Below are 18211 nucleotides of genomic sequence, written 5' to 3'. Positions count from 1 at the left end.
TTTAAAAAAAAAAAAAAGATTAGTGTTTTATCCCAACGTTGTATTCTACTTCAATCTGTACATTCCACTTTCCCCATTCTTGGAGATAAAAAATGGGGTTAGAAACTTTAAAATATGACAGACTACACAGAGCAAAGTGGCTGGTGCCACACCTACCTGGTTGCCACAGCATTTGGAAACTGAGCCCACAATTTCAGGAAAATAAGTAGTTGCAAGGGTCAGTCTGATCTGTGTTTCTAGCTGATGAGGACGTCCTCTGAGGAAATGCCAAATGCTCTTTAGGCTCACTGACTGTGGTTGCTTCTGGAGAGAAATTTCATCAGAGAATACTGCTAGCAAATATTCCCAAGTTCAAGTATGGGATTCACTTGGGAAGACGTCTCACGGAGCGGCAGCTGAATGCTTTGTGTCCTGGTGTCTCACATTTACGTTTTACCACTCTCAACTCGGAACGGCCTCACTGGAGACGTCACTCTGCACATGTACGTTCAAAGACAGCTGGAAGTTTCTCTAAGACCTCTGATGACTGGAACACAGCCACACAATGTCTGAACTTATTTCCCTCAATTTGAATGTCATACTTCAAATTGAAGTTCGTTTTAATTTTTTGTCGTATTTAACGCTAACCTCTAATATTTATCAAAACAGTTATAAGGGTAACAACAGACACACTTTCATTCCCCAATACTGACCACTAAAACAAAAAACCTAAATATGATTTTTTTCTTTTGTTATGAGACGGTTTTCAACAGTTTCACTGTGTTGAAATAGGATTTATTTAAAATAGTTCTTTGTTTAAAAAACCAAAAATTTTAAAAGTTTGGCTTTCAGCACATATCCAGGCCACTGTAAGGGCCTTCAGAAATATTAAAATCGTAAACATCAATGAACACTCTAAGTCTTCCTTAAACATAATATGACAAGTTCCAGTCTAGTACTCTTTAAGGCAAAGTTGTGTCAGTTCTCGTAATTTTGACATTTTGTAGTGTTTATAATTTAAGAGATCAATGTAACATTCCCCCAAAATGCTGTTGTAAGCATCATCATTACTTCAAAACTGTATGTAATACTGTGTACCAGGAAGAGAGAGAAGAATACAGAGGTCTGTCAATTCTGCATTGCATAGAAATAAAACTCTACTAAAATAAAACTCTTAAAAACTCTACTAAAAGCCTTTCATTAAAAAAATGTAACAACTTTCTGCTTTAGTTTCCATGAAGCAGGAAACTGATCTCAAAATTTGAAGCCTTACATCACAATGCCTCAAATTCTAGGGTATTCTTTTGATTTACACCAATTTTACATGAGGCTGATTGTCCCATTTTAAGAGTGGTCTGAGTATTGTGATTTTCTTTTTTTAAATAAATATTCAACTGGAAAATCCCTGGGCAAGACCTTACCAATCAATATTTTAATATTGAAGGCTTTAGCATTTAAAACAATATTGTTTGAGCAGAAAATTCCCTTTAGCCTGGAAGCTTTAAGTCCCTAACTTTCGGACCAAAAGCTCTCATTGCAATGGGGTGAAATTGAGAGCTGTGTGGTGGACTTTATTTCCCACCTTGGTAAAACTAGACTTCTGCAGATCTTGTAGCTCTGTCCTGTCAGTGTATTCTCTTTCAGAGTCTTACCACTTTCTATTGTAGTTTTCCAGGTAATTTTTAACGGAACTAACTATTGATACACAGCCTAATACAAAAGAAGTTGACAGGAGAAAATTTCCAATCGTTTGCTCAGAGATTATAGGACTGTATTATTGTTGTTGAAATGTCTGTCTCAAGTGTGAATCCATTAGCAGTGAGCCTTGGGGTCCTTGGGAAGTCCATGGGAGATAAAAGAACTTGCAAACTTGGCTAAGGACGTGCAGCATCCATGAGTGCCGCTCACGAGGTGTGCCGCTATTGCGTCTCTGCCAGAGTTCCTTCGTGGTGGAAGACGACAGGACTCAAAGCTCGGAAGGGCTGGGAAGGAAGGTGTCCTCAAAGCTTTGACTACTAGGGATTCTCTGGGACTTGGACCCTTTTAGAAATTAAGTTGTTGCAAGTAACTATTTCTATTTAATAATGTAGTTTAAATTTATTTGCAGGAAAAAAAAAAAAGAAAAAAAAAACCCTGAAACTGCTACAAGTGCTTTTAAGGAGGGAAGGAAATACTAAAATCTCTGTTGTGTACTAAATCGTGTAGCCTGCTGGTGCGGACTCTAAGAACGGATTCTCTGAGCGTCTTGCACTGACTGTTCTCAGGGAGTTTGTCTCCCAGAACTGCAGAGATGGACATCGGTTTACATTCTTCGGTAGTGCAGTCCTTAAAAAGCCCAGAGATTAGTGCCTAACCACTTTAAGAACGAAACAGAACAGAACAGAACAAAACAAAGGCGACATTTTCCCTCACCAGGGGTGTCAAGAGTCCGACTGGTAGAACTCCACTTGGAGAACTCCGACCTTCAGTTCTCGATTCCAACCTCACGTAGCTGCCCTGGAATTACGTGTGAGCCTAGAAGGACCAATTACGGCAATGCTCTTCAGGAGACGGGAGGTCTCTGCATTGCAACCAAGGGTGGAGGTGGCCAACTTTCACCCACAGTGGAGATACCCACTAGGCCAGTCCTGACATCAAGCTCCCGTCTAGGATTTTGGCAATAAAACTGAGTTTGATGCATTCCTACGCTAGGTTTTCTATCCAGTCTAGTAAAGTAAAGCACCTTTGGATTAAAAATATTGAGCTCAACAGCAACTAGACTTCTCAGTTTTGTATTTAATTTTCCTTAGGTCTCCATGGCTTAATAGTGTTCTGTTGCCAGAGAAAAATATCAATCTGTGGAGTCCAGACTTTCTGCTGGAGGGGCATATTTCAACCTAAAAGTACCTAGAGAGGGGGAAAAAAGAGAGATCAAATTTGAATCACCATAGAATTACTGCCATGATCTGTCCAAAGTTATTTCCAGAGTCTCTGGTCAAGATCTGGGTGCTGGAAATCCAGACCACCTGTTCTGACCACTCCCAGCTCCCCTGGCTCCACCCCGCAAACTGGACGTTATCTTAACAAGTTTATCAAATCAGAGAAGGGGTGAAAAAGACTGAAGAGTTCCCAGTCTGTTTCTTCATTCTTTGGGAGCTCAGACAGCACAGAACTGGCCCCCTTCCTTGGGACAGGGCAAGGGAGGCCTGGCCGCCACCACAGGCCTCCGGGCTCGCTGCGTCAGGAGACGCAGCACCACCTCTATCAACGGGGGAGGGGGGGGGCCCACAGCCCACAGTCACTCCACCTGCCACCAGACCTGATTCCAAGTTGTCTGTAAAGCTCTCCAGGTGACTAAGGGGCACAGGCAGGTCTGGAACAACCCTCAAAAGTCTCCAGAAAGCAAGTGGCTGACTATCCAAGGTCGCACAGTGAGCAGTCGCAGGCTGGGACCAGTTTTCCCAACGCCCAGCCTAATCTTTCCAAGGAAAACAGCAAGAACAAACCTGGTGTGGTAACGACAGCAGACACACACTTGACTAAAGGAGACAAGAAAGAGTAGCAAAGGGGGAAGGAAGAAGATGCAACACAGAGAGTGAGAACACCACGTAGCCGCCACACAATGCCCACGGCCATGGCCACTGCCACTCTAGACGGGGGAAGAGAAGCGGGGACAGCGAGTTCCACCTGTAGCGCCTGAACTCACATGCCACGCCCTCGGTTCTCAGTTAAACACCGGCGGCGGTGGCACTAAATCACCCATGCTTCCTCCCCAGTCACGTGGCACAAAAATAACAGACCAAGGAGCCACTGGGCCACAGCCAGCTAGCCACACTCTAAAATGAGAAGCAGGCTGAAATCACAGAGACAGTCTCAGAACCAAAGCAGACCTTCTGGGGGCTGCACAGCCCATCAAGAGTTTCGTGCTTTTTCAGAGAGCATTTGAAAAACCACTTCTTGCTTGCTTTAAAAAAAAAGGAAGTTGGCTATTACTTTCACAGAAAGGACGCTCCTGTCTGGAGCTCTCCACCTCGGGGGCCTTTACCTTGCCGGTTGAAGTCCATGGACGGCTGCTTGCAGTCCTGAGCGCGGTGACCGGTGGCCCCACAGTTGTAACACGACAGATTCCCGCTCTTTTTGTGACTGGAGCCGTTGCTACTACCCACCAAGCCCTGGGCCTGGTAGACGCCCGCCGCCCCCATGAAGTTCTGCACGGGCGGGACGGTGAAGGCCGACTGGCCGCCCAGCACGGGCTCGGGGCCCACGCCGCTGCTGTAGGGCGAGTGCACGACCGGGAAGGCGCCGCCGCCATACTGCTGGGCACCCACGTAGCCACTGCCGCACATGGGACTGAACGGCAGGAACGGGAAGGGGAAGACGGACGGCCCCGAGAACGGGTGCTGGAAGTAGTTGGCGTAGCTGACAGTTAGGCCGCTCGAGCCGCAGCTCCCGCTGCAGCCGCAGGACGTGCACACGACGCAGCCGGGGGGCGGGGCAGGCGCGGGCTGCTGGGGCGCCGGCTGCTGCTGATGGTGGTGGTGGTGGTGGTGGTTCTGGGCCGAGGCGGGGAGGTTTCCGGGGGAGCCGCCACCGCCGCCGCCGCCGCCACTGCTGCTATAGAAGCTGCTTTCGGGGACCGAGGAGAGTGCGGGGCTGGAGCTGGGGGCGGGGCAGCTGGGCACGGTGGCCATGTTTGCAAAGGACGTGGCAGGGTGGCTACCGGCAGAGGCAGTGTTGCTGTTTGCGCAGAAGCTGCCCTGCAGGGGGCCCACGGGCACACTGCTCATCGCAGAGAAGGCAGCTTTGGTGTTGGCTGTGTACAGAGCAGTCCGAGGGTTTATTATGGCAGGGGGCACGCTTATTTGCACGTTGCCAGAACAGGACGTTTGCCCAGACACGGCAGAGTCTGCAGGGACAGATGAAGACACCAGAAGTTTGATGGGTGGCCGAGCCACATGGAAGACGGTGCTGGACGTCCCTGCGGCAGCAGTGCTGGTCTCCACCACCAGGGCCGGCTGCTGTGCCGGCTTCATAACCCTGTCGAGGGCGGACGCGTGGACGACTTTGGTGCGGGGACCAAAGGAGACGGTGGGCGACACAGAGCTGCTCTCGGTGAGTCCAGAAAGGACCTGCATGGGCTGATGGGGGGTGGACGCGGGTAGCATGTCCATCATGGTGCTGCCAAAGTTCTTGTCCACTTTGATGCCGCTTCTTGGTCCAGAGACTTTACTGCGCTCCTCGAGAGACAGCAGCGAGTGCACAGAGGACGAGAGGAGCTTCATGTCCGCGCCCCCCCTCTCCGCCTTGTGCACGGAGTTCAGCATCCGGATGGGCGCGATGTGCGAGGCCGCCGTCATCATCTGTGGGGGCAGCGGGTGGTGGCCCGACGGATTGGAGCCTGCTTCGTTCTGCACGGGGAGGACCTGGGCTGTGGGCCTGGCGGAACTTGAAGTGAAATGGTTCAGCAGCATCACAGGCTTCTCCTTGTCAGAGCCCTCCAAGTGGATCTCCACACCTAGAGAGGTGGAAACAGCGTCAGCACAGCTTCCGCAGACCAGGGCGGGGCAGCACAGCGCGAGCCACACGGGGCGTGCTTACGTCTGTCGTTCTCCTCCGCGCTGTCCGAGCTCTCTTCCCGGGCCTGCACGCCCATCGGGCTGGGCGAGGAGCTGGAACACTCAGAGGAGCTGCCTTCCCGGGCCGTCTGGTGCGGGGGCTGCACCACCTCCACCCGCAGTGCTGCGGAGAAGGCACAGGTGACAGCCCGGAGGTGGCACCAAGGTCCGCGAGCCACGGGATGCCGACGGGGGCTGTGCCAGCCGGCGCCGACCGCGCCCTCTCCCACCCGCATGCATGCCTATCGGGCTCATTTTCTATCCTGTCCCTATTCATACAGGGCTGAGGCTCACAAGCTCGCCAGGCGGCAGACGCACACGTGGCCGCGCTCTCAGCCTCCCCAAGCAGACGCTGCAGGACAGGAAAAGGACCCCCAAACCACCGGGTGCTACAACAGCCACACTCCACAAACAGACACCTCCGTTTTCTGAGGACCGGGGATATAAGACCTTTTCAGTCAAATAAGCACTGAAAAGATGCACTGACATTTTTTCTTCCTGGTTTACTGTCACTCTTGATATTTCTAGTGCATGAGGAAAACAGCAGAACAGCTGTTACCGTGACCCTCCCCCTCCTGCCGAGGAGAGGAGAGGAGAGGAGAGGACGGCAGGGAGAAGAGGAGGAAGGCTGGGGGCACGGCATCAGGGATTTCAGGATGGACCTGCAGGGCAACGGCCTGAAGCCGCCTCCACACCTGCCATGGTGGGGCGGGGGGGGGGGGGGGGGGCGGGCGGGGGGGGGGGGCGAGGCTGTCATCTATTTTGCATACTTCCTACTCTCTCCCTTTCACCAGAGCAGTTTCTGGGTCTAATGCTTTTGCCCAAACCACTTCAGGCGAGTCACCAGTCTCCAGCTTCTAACACAAACGTCCCTTCTATTTTCCTGTCGCAGAAACTATAAAAGCTAAAATAATGAAAAGTAACTCTTAAGTATGAGAAAATGGAAACAGCAAAGTCCCAATTTTGGGACTTCCGTGGTGGCTCAGTGGTCAAGAATCCACCTGCCAATGCAGGGGACACGGGTTCAAGCCCTGGTCAGGGAACTAAGATCCCACATACCGCGGAGCAACTAAGCCCGTGCGCCCCAACTACTGAGCCCACGAACCTAGAGCCCATGCTCTGCAACAAGAGAAGCCACTGCGATGAGAAGCCTGCGCACCACAGTGAAGAGTGGCCCCCGCTCGCCGCAACTAGAGAAAGCCCACGCACAGCAACAAAGACCCAACGCAGCCAAAAGTTAAATTAATTAATTTAAAAATAAAATAAACTAAAATAATGAAAAGTAACTCTAAGCACTAGAAAACAGAAAGGGAAAAGGGGCGTGACCTGTGGCCTGGCCCTCCTCCGAAGGGTCCCAGGTCCAGGCGCGCCCGGCCCCACCCACCTGCAGCATGGCTGCTTCGCACCGGCTGCACAGGCCCCACGTGGCTGGTGGGGGGAACGCGGGCCACTCCGCTGCTGCTGACTGGGGGAGGGGCCGAGGGGTTCAGGCACCGTTTCTCTGACTTCTCCCTGTGCGACAGGAAAGCACAGCAACAAGCGAGCGTTCAGTTCTGCTGCAGAGCCTCTCCGTGTTTCAGTCTCTACTTAATGCAGAGCCTCTCCGTGTTTCAGTCTCTACTTAAGAAGGCTGATTTCCGCCAAAATAATCTCCAGGGTGGAAGATAATGCATTCTGACTTCTCAGATTCACTCTAAAGGGTCCTTCCTAGCAAACCAAAGCCACATTTGTAGAATCTTAAGAGCATTAATTAAGGTTTGATAAGCAATCAGCAGTAATAAGTCCTAGCGTCTGTTCCGCATGTTAGAAACTAAAATGAAGACACATTCTGTAAACAATCTCACACTCACTTCTCCAACTCCAGCTGAGTCTTGAGCTTCTTCTTTGCTCCCATGGTGAGGGATTCAAATTTATTTAGATCTTCTTCCGTAAGGCTCAGAAACTTCCACAGAAGAAACAAATTACAAAGTGTGAGAATTAATTAGGATTCTGAAGACAAAGAACTTGGAGTTTAATTTCATAAACGTATTCTACCTCTAGGATATGTAAACAGATCAAACTTAAGTAGATAATAAAAGACTGGGGATCGCTGTCAAACATTTACTTGCTAAATGACTTGGTGTCCAGGGTCCAAAATATAAGACGCTCATTGTGCGTCTGAGGGTCACGGGCTGTGCCCACTGAGCCTTCAGCACAGGCGTCCGAGTGACAGCTGGGTGAAGACTGGGCACCTGGAAGGTCCGTGCTATGCGGGCAGGAGACTGAAACAGTGTCTGCGTCTCAACTGCTGCAGAGATGCAGCTGGTGGAAGTGTCTCCCCTCCCGGGGCTCTCCCTCCAGCGACAGGAGCAGTCTTCTTTAGTGGCTCTTTTTTCTTGAGATCATGGTCATTTTAGGGACAACAGCAACTTTGTTGGGTAGCCAGTGATCCAGAAAAGTAGATGCCATCCAAACTGAACGGCGCCCTAACTCACTGGCCTCATACTAAGAAAAAAGATGATACTTGGTTCTCACAACGGTCCATAACATGATTTGTGATCTTAGCCTTTTCAACTCATACATTACGCTAAAACTTTTTAAACTGATCATGACCAAGGTTAGTAAAATCTGTTGTTTTTAAGACTTGTGAATCCTAAACTGAGAGTATTGAAAATTTACTTAAAATGTATTTTTTATTAGCAGTAAAAGCTTGATTTCTAGATTCTTCAATTGCAGATTTTTGGACAAACGAAACGTTTGCAGAGATAAAAGGCACCAAGTCACTTTATCCAGCAGGGGGAGCTCAGAGTTCAAACATCACATACAGGTCCAATTTACTTTTACCATTGACACTGAAACTTAAGAAATTTCAGAATTTTTTTAACAGTGAAAAAATGCTCCTTGTCAAAACTGTATTCTCAAAGATAACTGCTATGTAGGATTTCTTGAAAGCCATAAAATTCATCTATTCCTTTAGCTCTAAGAGCCTACATGAAGGCAGGTCATCAGACAACCCTTTTGCACTGGGCTCTTGTAAAAGGCTACGCTGAGGGGCGTCTAAGAAAGGGGGACGCGGGGCCCACAATTCACTACCTCTACCCACTGAAGGGCTGCTGGAGACATAGCCCTCAGTCACAGACAGTGAGTGTCTCGTTTGGGAAGACCCCAAACTATCTTAAGAAAGCTGTTTACGGACAACTGTGATCCAGTTTTTGCTTCAGCTGCAGGTCGCCTCCAAATTCAAATCCACGGCCCCTCCAGCAAGCTCACAGGACTTGTGGGGACACGCATCTGCAGGTGTTAAGGACCAGGTGGTATGACCTCCACGACACACACGCTGCAGAAACCCAACTCAGTTCCTCTAGGAATGAGGTCCAAAGAATGACGGGTTACCTGAGACAACAAGCACACTCTCGCTGCCTGCTAGTAACCAACGTACCTTCTCCATCGTGAGCTGTTTAAAGACGGGGTAGTACTTGTGCAAACGCAGTTTCCGAAGCCAGTCTAAAATCCCATTTTGCTCCTGGGTCTGCGGGGCCTGCAGGCTGGAAGGCATCAAGATAGCGGGCGAGCTGTCCATCGGGGTCCGGTAGGCCAGAGCTGAGCCTGCACCCCCCGCATGCGAGCAGTGGGGCAAGGCGGACGTGCTGGCCGAGTGCTGCACGTGATGCTGGGCGCCGCCCTGAGACGACGGGATGCCGGCCACTCCGCACACAGGCCTGCGAGGACAGCAGACAGGTAGTTTTCAAAAGACCACGGCCTCCACCGAGGACCAGCTCCTACAGCCTGGCCTGCATCTGCAGCCATGTCCACTGCTGGCGCCAGAGCTACTGCCACCACCACCCTGGGGTGAACGTCTGAAGGCGTGGACATGTGCGTGCGCGGACGTGTATGCACCCATCTAGATGCTGCGCTTGAGTACGTGTGTACATGTTGTGTATATGTACACGTCTGTGTGTCACCACCAGACTTGTGGCTTTGCTGCCTAGTTTCTTTCTGTTGCTTCTATCACAGGATGATACTGATAATCATATATTAAAACTCCAAAATCTTTAATATTCAAATTAATTTTTTTTTGAAAAGTAAATTCTAGAAAGCTGAAGGACCAAAGCATCACCCTGTGTCCCTGCCCCTTCCACACTAAACTGCAAACTGACATATTACATGTTTACACACTCCAGGCAGAGGGTGAAGAAAGTCAGCACCTTCAAAGACCTCATTACCTGACTAGAGCTCACAGAACCGTGTGTGTGTGTGTGCGCGCACGCACGCGTGCACACACCGTCTGTGATGTTAGCCCATCTTAATGCTGGCTGTCAGTCCAGATGTGCAGTCTGTCTGTCACCCGCGCACTGCCACCATCACTGTCGGGCCCTGTGCTGGCAGAGGGACCTCCAGAGCAGCGACTCTGGCCCTTCGTGGGCTTAATCACTCCCCAGGAGCTTGTAAAAATGAAGATTCTCAGAAATTTTGGTTTCCTAGAATGTGCAGGGCCCAGGAACTGGCATTTGCAATAAGGGTCTTTGGGAATTCTAATTCCAGGGGCTCCGAGAACCACTTTTTTTTTTTTTTTAAGAAATCAAAAAGTGGATTATCTCTATCCAATTCTTCTCTCAATATTATTATTCAAGACTAAGATCAAGAGTGACTTAACTCTAGAAACAACTATTTACACAAAATGAAAAGTAAGCTCTGTAACAAGGCTGACTGGAAATGTGTTGGTTACATGGTAGAAGTCTCACCTTCCAGACACGCCCATCATGGTACCGACTTTAGACAGGGAAGGGTTGCCAGGACCTACAAGTTAAAATAGATATAATTTATTTACAGACCATAAAAATGTTTCTACTTTTATTGAATTACATTTTACAAACTCACTTGGACTTTGAAGCTGTTGGGTGGGAGATGAAGTGCTGAAAAATTTCTTAACATGGTCATTTTTTAATATGTGAGAAGGTAATGAAGCCAAATACCTAGAAATGAAACAGAGTGGTTTTATCAGCATCAAAACGTGTTACCAAAAAGTAACCGGCAGAGAAATTTTAATTTTCAATTAAGAGATATATATAGCAGAGAAAAACTAAACAGAAGTGCCTTAACCTATATTCTTCCTGCTTTATTCAGTTTCATTCTTGGTATGATTCATACTGTTTCCTGGTGCCCCTTTTCCTTATTTACACTGTACTACGCTGTATGAATTGAGTCTCTCAGGGCCCACGACCCGGGCCATGAGCACAGCTGGGGCCGTCACAGCTGCTGTGTGGCACTCTGATGTTGGCCCCAGTCCCCGGGGCCCTCTGTGCGCACGTACAAGACCAACGCGCCAGGACGTCATCAAGGGTCCAGAGCCACCGGGCCCAAGAGACTTTTTATTAGGTCCTCATTTTATCCTTTCAACTATAGGACAGAAGCAGATTTTATTTCATTAAGACTGTCAAAATTACATTAAATGGTGGCATATTTGAAATTCCTTCACTTATATATTCTCAAAATCATGCCTAGATTATTAAAATCCTTCAAATTCTCCATAACTGATGAAAACCCCTAGAGGCAAACAGGAGACCTGAACCATCCAGACCGCATGTCACCTGAGGAGCCCCTCAGATGCCTATAGGCAGCTCACGTCGGGCCCCACCCGCACTGCACAGGGCCATCGGCGGCGGCCCGCACTGCACAGGGCCATCGGCGGCCACAGCGCCGCAGGGGGGCCGCTGGCCGTGGCCTTGGGTGGGGTGACGAGCATTACCTCAGGTCCGCTTCCAGATCCATGTGGTTTCGCTCTACATAGAATGCATCTGGGCCAGCTAAGCAAGGAATGAATTTCTCCAAATTTTCTTCAGGACACAGCTGAGATAACTGAAAGACGAAAAGGCATAGGACGTATGTCACAATTCATCTTACGGAACCAGAACTCCTCACTGTGGGAAACACTTGGGCAGGTCCTGGCTGCTGACACCTGCTGCTGTGATTCTGGGAGCCACCTGGGCTTCTGCGTCCACTTGGGACGCAGGAAGCAACGACCCACCACAACATCAAGAAGAAGCTCGACACCCCACACAGCTGTGCCTGCTCTTGAGCCCAGCAGAGGGCTGAGCTGCAAGGCCACCAGGTGAACCGAATTCCAAGACGGACCTGCCCCTCTGAGGACACAGGGCACGTGAACTGTCTCAGCCATGGCAGAGCCCGCGGGAGAGATGGCTGCCATACAAGCAGGTAGAAGAGATCGGCTGGGATGAACACATCCCCACAGGCTGAGTGTGCGTCAGACAGCAGTCAGCCCGGAGCCCAGACACAGGGGGCCTGTGTCCTCATTCCCGAGCTCCCTTCCACAGGCGGGGAGGCTGGAGAGAGTCTGCACAGGTGGCACAGGGGTGATGCAGCCGCCCCTGGGGGTGAGGCTGGAAACCCCATGCCTTTCCCTGGAGCCTGCTCTCAATCCAAAGCAAAAAGCCCGTAACCCGCTGGGGGAGGGACGAGATTGCTCGTGCTCCCAGAGCTCAAGCAAAACCCCCCGTTTCTGGGGGCTGAAATGCCTTCATGCCTCTGGAGGAGGAGGGGAAAGTCCTCCCGGCACCAGGTCACAGGCAGAGATACCCTGCTTCTCAGGGAAGATGAAAACAAAACCCCTCTGGCCCCAAGGAAGGGGCAAGAAAGCCCTCCTGAGCTGAGTCAGCTGCTGCTGGGGAAGGAAGGGGCAGGGATGCTGAGAAAGGCCCCCCACGACCCTGTGGCTAGAGCTGAGGCTGCACCAGCAGGACGGGGAACCGCTCCACCCTCACCGTGCATGCATCACCACGCAACAGGTGACAGCAGTCTCCCCAGGGAGGGAGGAGTCAGCGGAGCAGGGAGACCCCTCTGTGCCACAGGTGAAGCAAGACCACGCCAGGCTCCTCTCAAGGCTCAAGGGACCAGCAGGCCTCCCTGGAGGAACCTGAGGCCTGTGGTGCAACAGCAAAACCCAAACCCAGCTCCGCTCCTGATGAGATCAACCTGAAGCCCCACCGCCGGCCCGAAAGACGCAGCAGCAGGCCCGTCTCCAGGCTAGTTTCTAGACGTGACGTCTAACGTTCAGTCAAAAATTATAAGATAAAAAAGAGGGGGCAGTCTATCATCAAGATAATCATCGGAACCAGACTGGAAAATAACCCAGATGTTGGCACTATCACACGAGGACTTGAAAATAACTGCTGAACATACTAAAGGACTTCGTTTAAAAAAATGAACAACATGCATGAACGAGTGGGAAATTTCATCAGAGAGATGGAAACTTTCTATTAAAAGACGTCATCAAACGGAAAAGCTACAGAAAACAAAAGAACAAAAAACCCCAAAATCATGGTACTAGAGATGAAGAATTCAGCTCGTCAGCAACCTGGGCAGAGCTGAGGAGAAACGTAAGTAACCTTGAAGACGGGGTCACGTACACATGATTCAAGGCCCGGAAGAAGAGAGAGTGGGGCAGGAGAAATATCTGAAGAGATAATGGACAAGAAGTTTCCAAAATTACTGACAGACAGCAAGGCAGAGACCAGGAAGGGCAGAGAACCCCAAGCCAGGTGAGTATCAGCCACTGCAAACACCCAGACAAAAGGGTGGCGAAGTCGGCCGGCATCAGCGGAGTCCAGAGAAGCGCTTTTTCACAAGACAAGAGGACAGGCACAAAGGAGAGGAAATTCAGTGTTGTAAGTGGTGCAGAGGAAACAGGGAACCCCCGGGGAGGATCACTAATCAATCCTAGAAAGCACGGCACTGGGGCGTCCTTCAGCGTATGGCAGGCCTAAGTAAGAAGCACACGCAAACAACTTCTGCCCAAGCTTCTCAGACAGGATCCATCAACTCGATTCTCTCCTACGGGATTATAGCCTTAACTTTATAATCAAATTGCAAGCCACACTTTGGAGACACTTCAGCTATGTTATTCCACACAACATAGGTGACTACTTCAGCTGAACAACTGCGGCAAAGACGGTGGCTCACTGCTCCGGCACAGGCCAGGCCAGGGGACTTTAGACACCCAGGTGTGTACGTATATAACACGTGTACATGGGGGTAAAGAGGTAATTCTTTAGTAGTGCAGCTTGTTCAAACGGTATTTTTTGAATCAATTTTAAACCAAACAGGTTGTACATCATCTGTATTTCAACTTTAAAAAATAAAAACAAACAGGAAAATTCAATATGTAAACGGAATAAGGTGGAAAAAGGTGAAGTGTCTGCCCACTGCCGCCACGTGAGCCCCTCACTCAGCCTCGGCTGAGCTGTAACAAAACACCCCTTGGGCACCTTCACACTCGCATCTTTCTGTCCCATCTCGTTCTCCGCAACCGGAAGGAATGTGGACCGTGGCCCTGAGGGCCACTCGCCCTGTTGGAGCACGAATCCCCGGCACTGCACTCACTGCACCCGCTGAAGGCTGCAACCACGGAAATTACCTGGCAGTCCAGTGGACCGTGGGGAATGAGACCCTTTTAATTTTTGTAAGAGCCCTTAAATCACCTTACCTTTGAAATAAATTCAGTCACTTCAGAGGAAGATTTGGTTACTGATGTTACTGAAGAATCAGACCACAAGACCTTAAAAACAAATAAACAAACAAACCTTAAAAACAGACGCCACATACTTAATTCCCAACACACTTGTCCAGGGATTCGTGGCCGGTACAGGCGCGGTAGTGGGACGAGCCCTAGTGCGCCTCTTGCCTGGAGCGTTTATATACCCCTTGGCTTGTTACAGAAAGAATGTTCACGTAACTCAGGTGCATTAAAGCTTAGCTTCCTGTTTTGCGCAATTATTCAAAGATCAGTGTTATCACTCAAGTGTGGAGTCTAAGGCTGCTCCTCAAAGCGTCAGAAAGTCCCTGACGACCCCGACTGCGGGTATGTGTGTGAGCACGTCATCCTCACGTGGACCTCCTCTGTTCAGGTCAGTCTACGCAAGAGATTACCAGAAACGAGCCCATCCAAACAGTAAGTACTCCATACATTTCAGTGCTGGGGGCATGCTGACGGGAGGAGGCCAGGTCCCAGCCCTCAGGAATCTGACAGAACTGGGGGCGGGGGTGACACAGGCCAGGGCAGTCAGTACCAGAATAGCGGGGAACATCCTCCATCGCAGGGGGCGGGGTAAGAATTCGGGGAGAAAACATCAGAAAGGTCTTTCTGGAAGTTCTACAAAGCCCGGTGTGTCTGTTTTCACTTCCTGCACCTACGACAGCAGCAGTTTTAGTTCATGACTCCACAAATGGACTGTAAGTTCCCCGGGGCAGAGGGCTTTCCTGCGCCGAGGAAAGCGTGAGCTGAACTCAGAAGGCGCGAGAAGGACAGAGGGGACAGGATGAGATGGGAGGGAAGCAGGGTCCATAACAAGAAGGGTTAAACCACGAACGAGGACGTTTACCCTAAAATCCAGAAGGAGCGTTGGAGGATTTCAAGTCGGGAAATAAAATGACTGAGTGTATTTTATCACCAATAGGAAAGCGTTGTATTTACACTGATTTAGAGAAAACAGGCTGGAGACACCAAACAACTCTCATGCTCTCCTCCCACCCCGCGCTGGCCTTCATCTTCTGAGAAGCAGCCCAGCATGTTTGCTGACAGTCTCCGGGGCCTGAAGCGCTGGCCGTCTCTCCTCTCTGTTGAAATTCACGTGAGTTCCTCTCTGCTCTGGTGGCTGTCACATCACATAACAATTACTAAGGTATGTTTTTCAAGCCCCCACAAAATACAAGCCAATCAAGGAAAGGGACCTCTCTTCTTCATCTCTGAATTCCCTATGCCTCCCAGAATTTATCAAGGCAAGTGCTGGCATTTCTGAATGAACATGCTGTGCCATCCCAAATCTACCTACACTAAAATCAAAGCACCTACGCCATTTTTTCTGTCTAAAATAATTAAATCTTTTAACAACACTAAAAGGAAGTTTGGGGGAGAGTGAGCTGCTCCGCACATAAAACACCAGTAACATCCAGGATTAAAGGTGAGAACTTTCTAGCATTAGATGTACGACCCAAAGTACGGCTGACGTGGTTTTCTCAGTAAAATATGCCGCATGTCACGTGGCACGAACGCACCCTAACCCAACTAAAGCATGAAGTCCAACACCCAAATGGGGAGCACGGCATGGACACACCATTCTATGCTGAAACAGACAATCTGCTTCCCCGACAATTATATATTTTAAATAGGTGCAACTATTCTAGGTTGTCTGCTCCTGGTATACTTTTCTTTGACTTCCAAAAGGACTTGCTGCTCCAACCAGGGGCAAGGACTGGAAACCAGCAGACCTCAGCAGCACTCTGCTCTGCAGGTGATGCAGGCTGGCCTGACCCAGTCCCCTGAGGAAACCCCCTGACGCAGGCTGGCCTGACCCAGTCCCCTGAGAGGGCGGGCCCCTGGAGGGGCATGGACACGGGAGAGCAGCCTCACACTGTGCCACGTGCTAGAGACACGTGATCTACCACGTCCAAGACAGCATCGATCATAAGCTACCCCACTGCTGATGTACCACCAAGAAGAAACACTGCCAATCAAATGACGGCACAGTGTTTTTCTACCACCCATAGTCGCTCAAAGAGCCACTGAGACCTGCTGAGATGGATTTTAATGTATCTTAAACATACACAAAAAAGCATGGGGACTTCCCTGTGGCACAGTGGTTAAGAATCCGCCTGCCAACGCAGGGGACACGGGTTCGAACCCTGTTCTGGGAAGACCCACAGGCCGCGGAGCAACTAAGCCCGTGAGCCACAACTACTGAGCCTGCCCTCTAGAGCCCATGAGCCACAACTACTGAGCCCACGTGCCACAACTACTGAAGCCCACACGCCTAGAGCCTGTGCTCTGCAACAAGAGAAGCCACCGCAATGAGAAGCCCACGCACCGCAACAAAGACCCAACGCAGCCAAAAAAAGAAACGCACGGTATGCACAGAGTACATAAGGATACTGAGGATTTCTTCACACTCAGAGTCTAACTCCTCTGACCCACTGTCCGTCTCAGCTCTCAGCACCCTCTGGAGAAGGGGGAGCAGCGTCTTCTTCACTCACACAGGCAGCAGCTCAGGCAAAGGCCCTGCCACTGCTCAGACCACAGCCCTCACGTGAGCAAGCAGCCCAGTGCCACCAGACCTGCCACCAGACCTCTGAGGAGCTCTGAAGTCGAATACAAGGACAGGCAAAGCAGTCACAAAGAACAAGGCAGCCTGGAGGTGGCACGGACCATGCACTCAAAACTCGCTTTTAAAACTAAAAACTATCAACGATATTCTCAGTGAACTAAGAGCAGACAGCATCGCCAAGAACAGGATGCTACGAAAAAAGAATCGCCAGGGAACAGAGGTCTCTGTTGTTAAAAACAGGACAGCAGAAGTGAAACATTCACTTCAAGAGATGGAAGATGAGGGAATCTTCCATAGGATAGATCAAAGTCAAAGGGAAAGAAAATAGAGGAAAAAAAAATAAAACAGAGGACCAGTCTTGAGGTCCAAAAGGCAGACAGCAGGAGTTCCAAAACAAGAAAACTGAGAAAAACAGGACAGAGGAAATCAAAAGGAATGATTCCAGAAAAGGAACTCAAATTAATGGACTTAAGTTAAAAAGGCTGACTTGCATCTCAGCACAGTGGATGATAACCTACACCCAAGCCTGGCTCTGAGAAATGTGCAAAGGCTGGGGACTAAGAGAAGATCCTAAAACCTTTAGAAATTATAAAACAGGGCCAACACTGGATCAGGAGTCAGAGCAGATCCACGCTTCTCAACAGCAACACTGCAAGACAGTAAATAAGAAGTGCTTCCGAGTTCCTAAGGAAAAATGACGCCTGCTCTAGAACTGTATTCCCAGTCACATGTCAGGTCAGATGGATGAAGACACTGCCAAACATGAAAGCCAGAAACTGTACCTCCCCGGAACCCTTTCTAAGAAGCTACTAGAGCAACTATTAAAACCTAGAACTAACCCAAGGCAATAGATGAGTTAAGAGCTGAGAACAGGGTATCAGAGCCAGGAGGGAGGAAGGGACCCCGCGGGTGATGGTACGGGGGCCCCGCAATGAGACTGCACCAGGCCGAGTCCAGGTCGGAGCAGGGCCGTAGCTCCAGAGACGAAACCGATGGAATGCGGGATGCATTTGAACACAACCAGGGAAAACTTCAGGGGTGACTCTGTTTTCTAAGTACTTGTTCACACGCAACAAACCAACAAAAAGAGACAATTAACTCCAGGTAGAATAAAGTATCGGAAAGGAAAGGTACTAAATAAGCATATACCACATGGCTTGGGTAGCAACAACCTTCACACAGTCAGGCTAATTATCATACAAGCAATGAGGTGTATTATCACAAGAAACGGTTCCCTGCTCCTCCGGGTGGTGTAGGCACAATTACTGGACTCTCTGCACACAGAGAGCTGATGAAAACAACTAAAGAAAAAAAAAATAGTTGTCAAGACTCATCCTTAGCTAATGGTGATAAAATGTTCAGAGCAGTTAAGACTGTTTCAAGATGAAAAACTTCTAAAGAAAAGATACAGCACTAAAATAAAATGTAATGTCTGGGTTCTTCACAAAGACTGGCATAAAAAGAATGGGTGTTTTAATTAGTATTGCTCCACAGTTCCTTTTAAGCCAATACAGCTCTCCCATCTACAGGCGTTTCAAGTGTTCG

The 18211-nt window shown here is 49.6% G+C and overlaps 1 protein-coding gene across 1 annotated transcript in view; it reads right to left on the bottom strand.

The window, feature by feature from the left end:
• The window catches only part of ZCCHC14 (zinc finger CCHC-type containing 14), a 58416-nt gene continuing 40205 nt past the window's right edge, over positions 1–18211 (bottom strand). Inside the window, exons 4-13 of the mRNA XM_004280072.4 lie at positions 14053–14124; positions 11299–11408; positions 10431–10525; positions 10295–10349; positions 8992–9271; positions 7424–7515; positions 6958–7085; positions 5557–5697; positions 4004–5473; positions 1–2865 (exon numbers count right to left, since the gene is read on the bottom strand). Coding sequence (XP_004280120.4) covers positions 2810–2865; positions 4004–5473; positions 5557–5697; positions 6958–7085; positions 7424–7515; positions 8992–9271; positions 10295–10349; positions 10431–10525; positions 11299–11408; positions 14053–14124 — 2499 coding nt within the window. The 3' untranslated portion in view covers positions 1–2809. The remainder of the gene's footprint in view (positions 2866–4003; positions 5474–5556; positions 5698–6957; positions 7086–7423; positions 7516–8991; positions 9272–10294; positions 10350–10430; positions 10526–11298; positions 11409–14052; positions 14125–18211) is intronic.

Source organism: Orcinus orca, chromosome 20 (genome assembly GCF_937001465.1).
Source record: "Orcinus orca chromosome 20, mOrcOrc1.1, whole genome shotgun sequence".
Taxonomy (NCBI): Eukaryota; Metazoa; Chordata; class Mammalia; order Artiodactyla; family Delphinidae; genus Orcinus; species Orcinus orca.
Note: the sequence above shows the minus strand (reverse complement) of the source record. Positions and strands in the feature narration are given on the sequence as shown.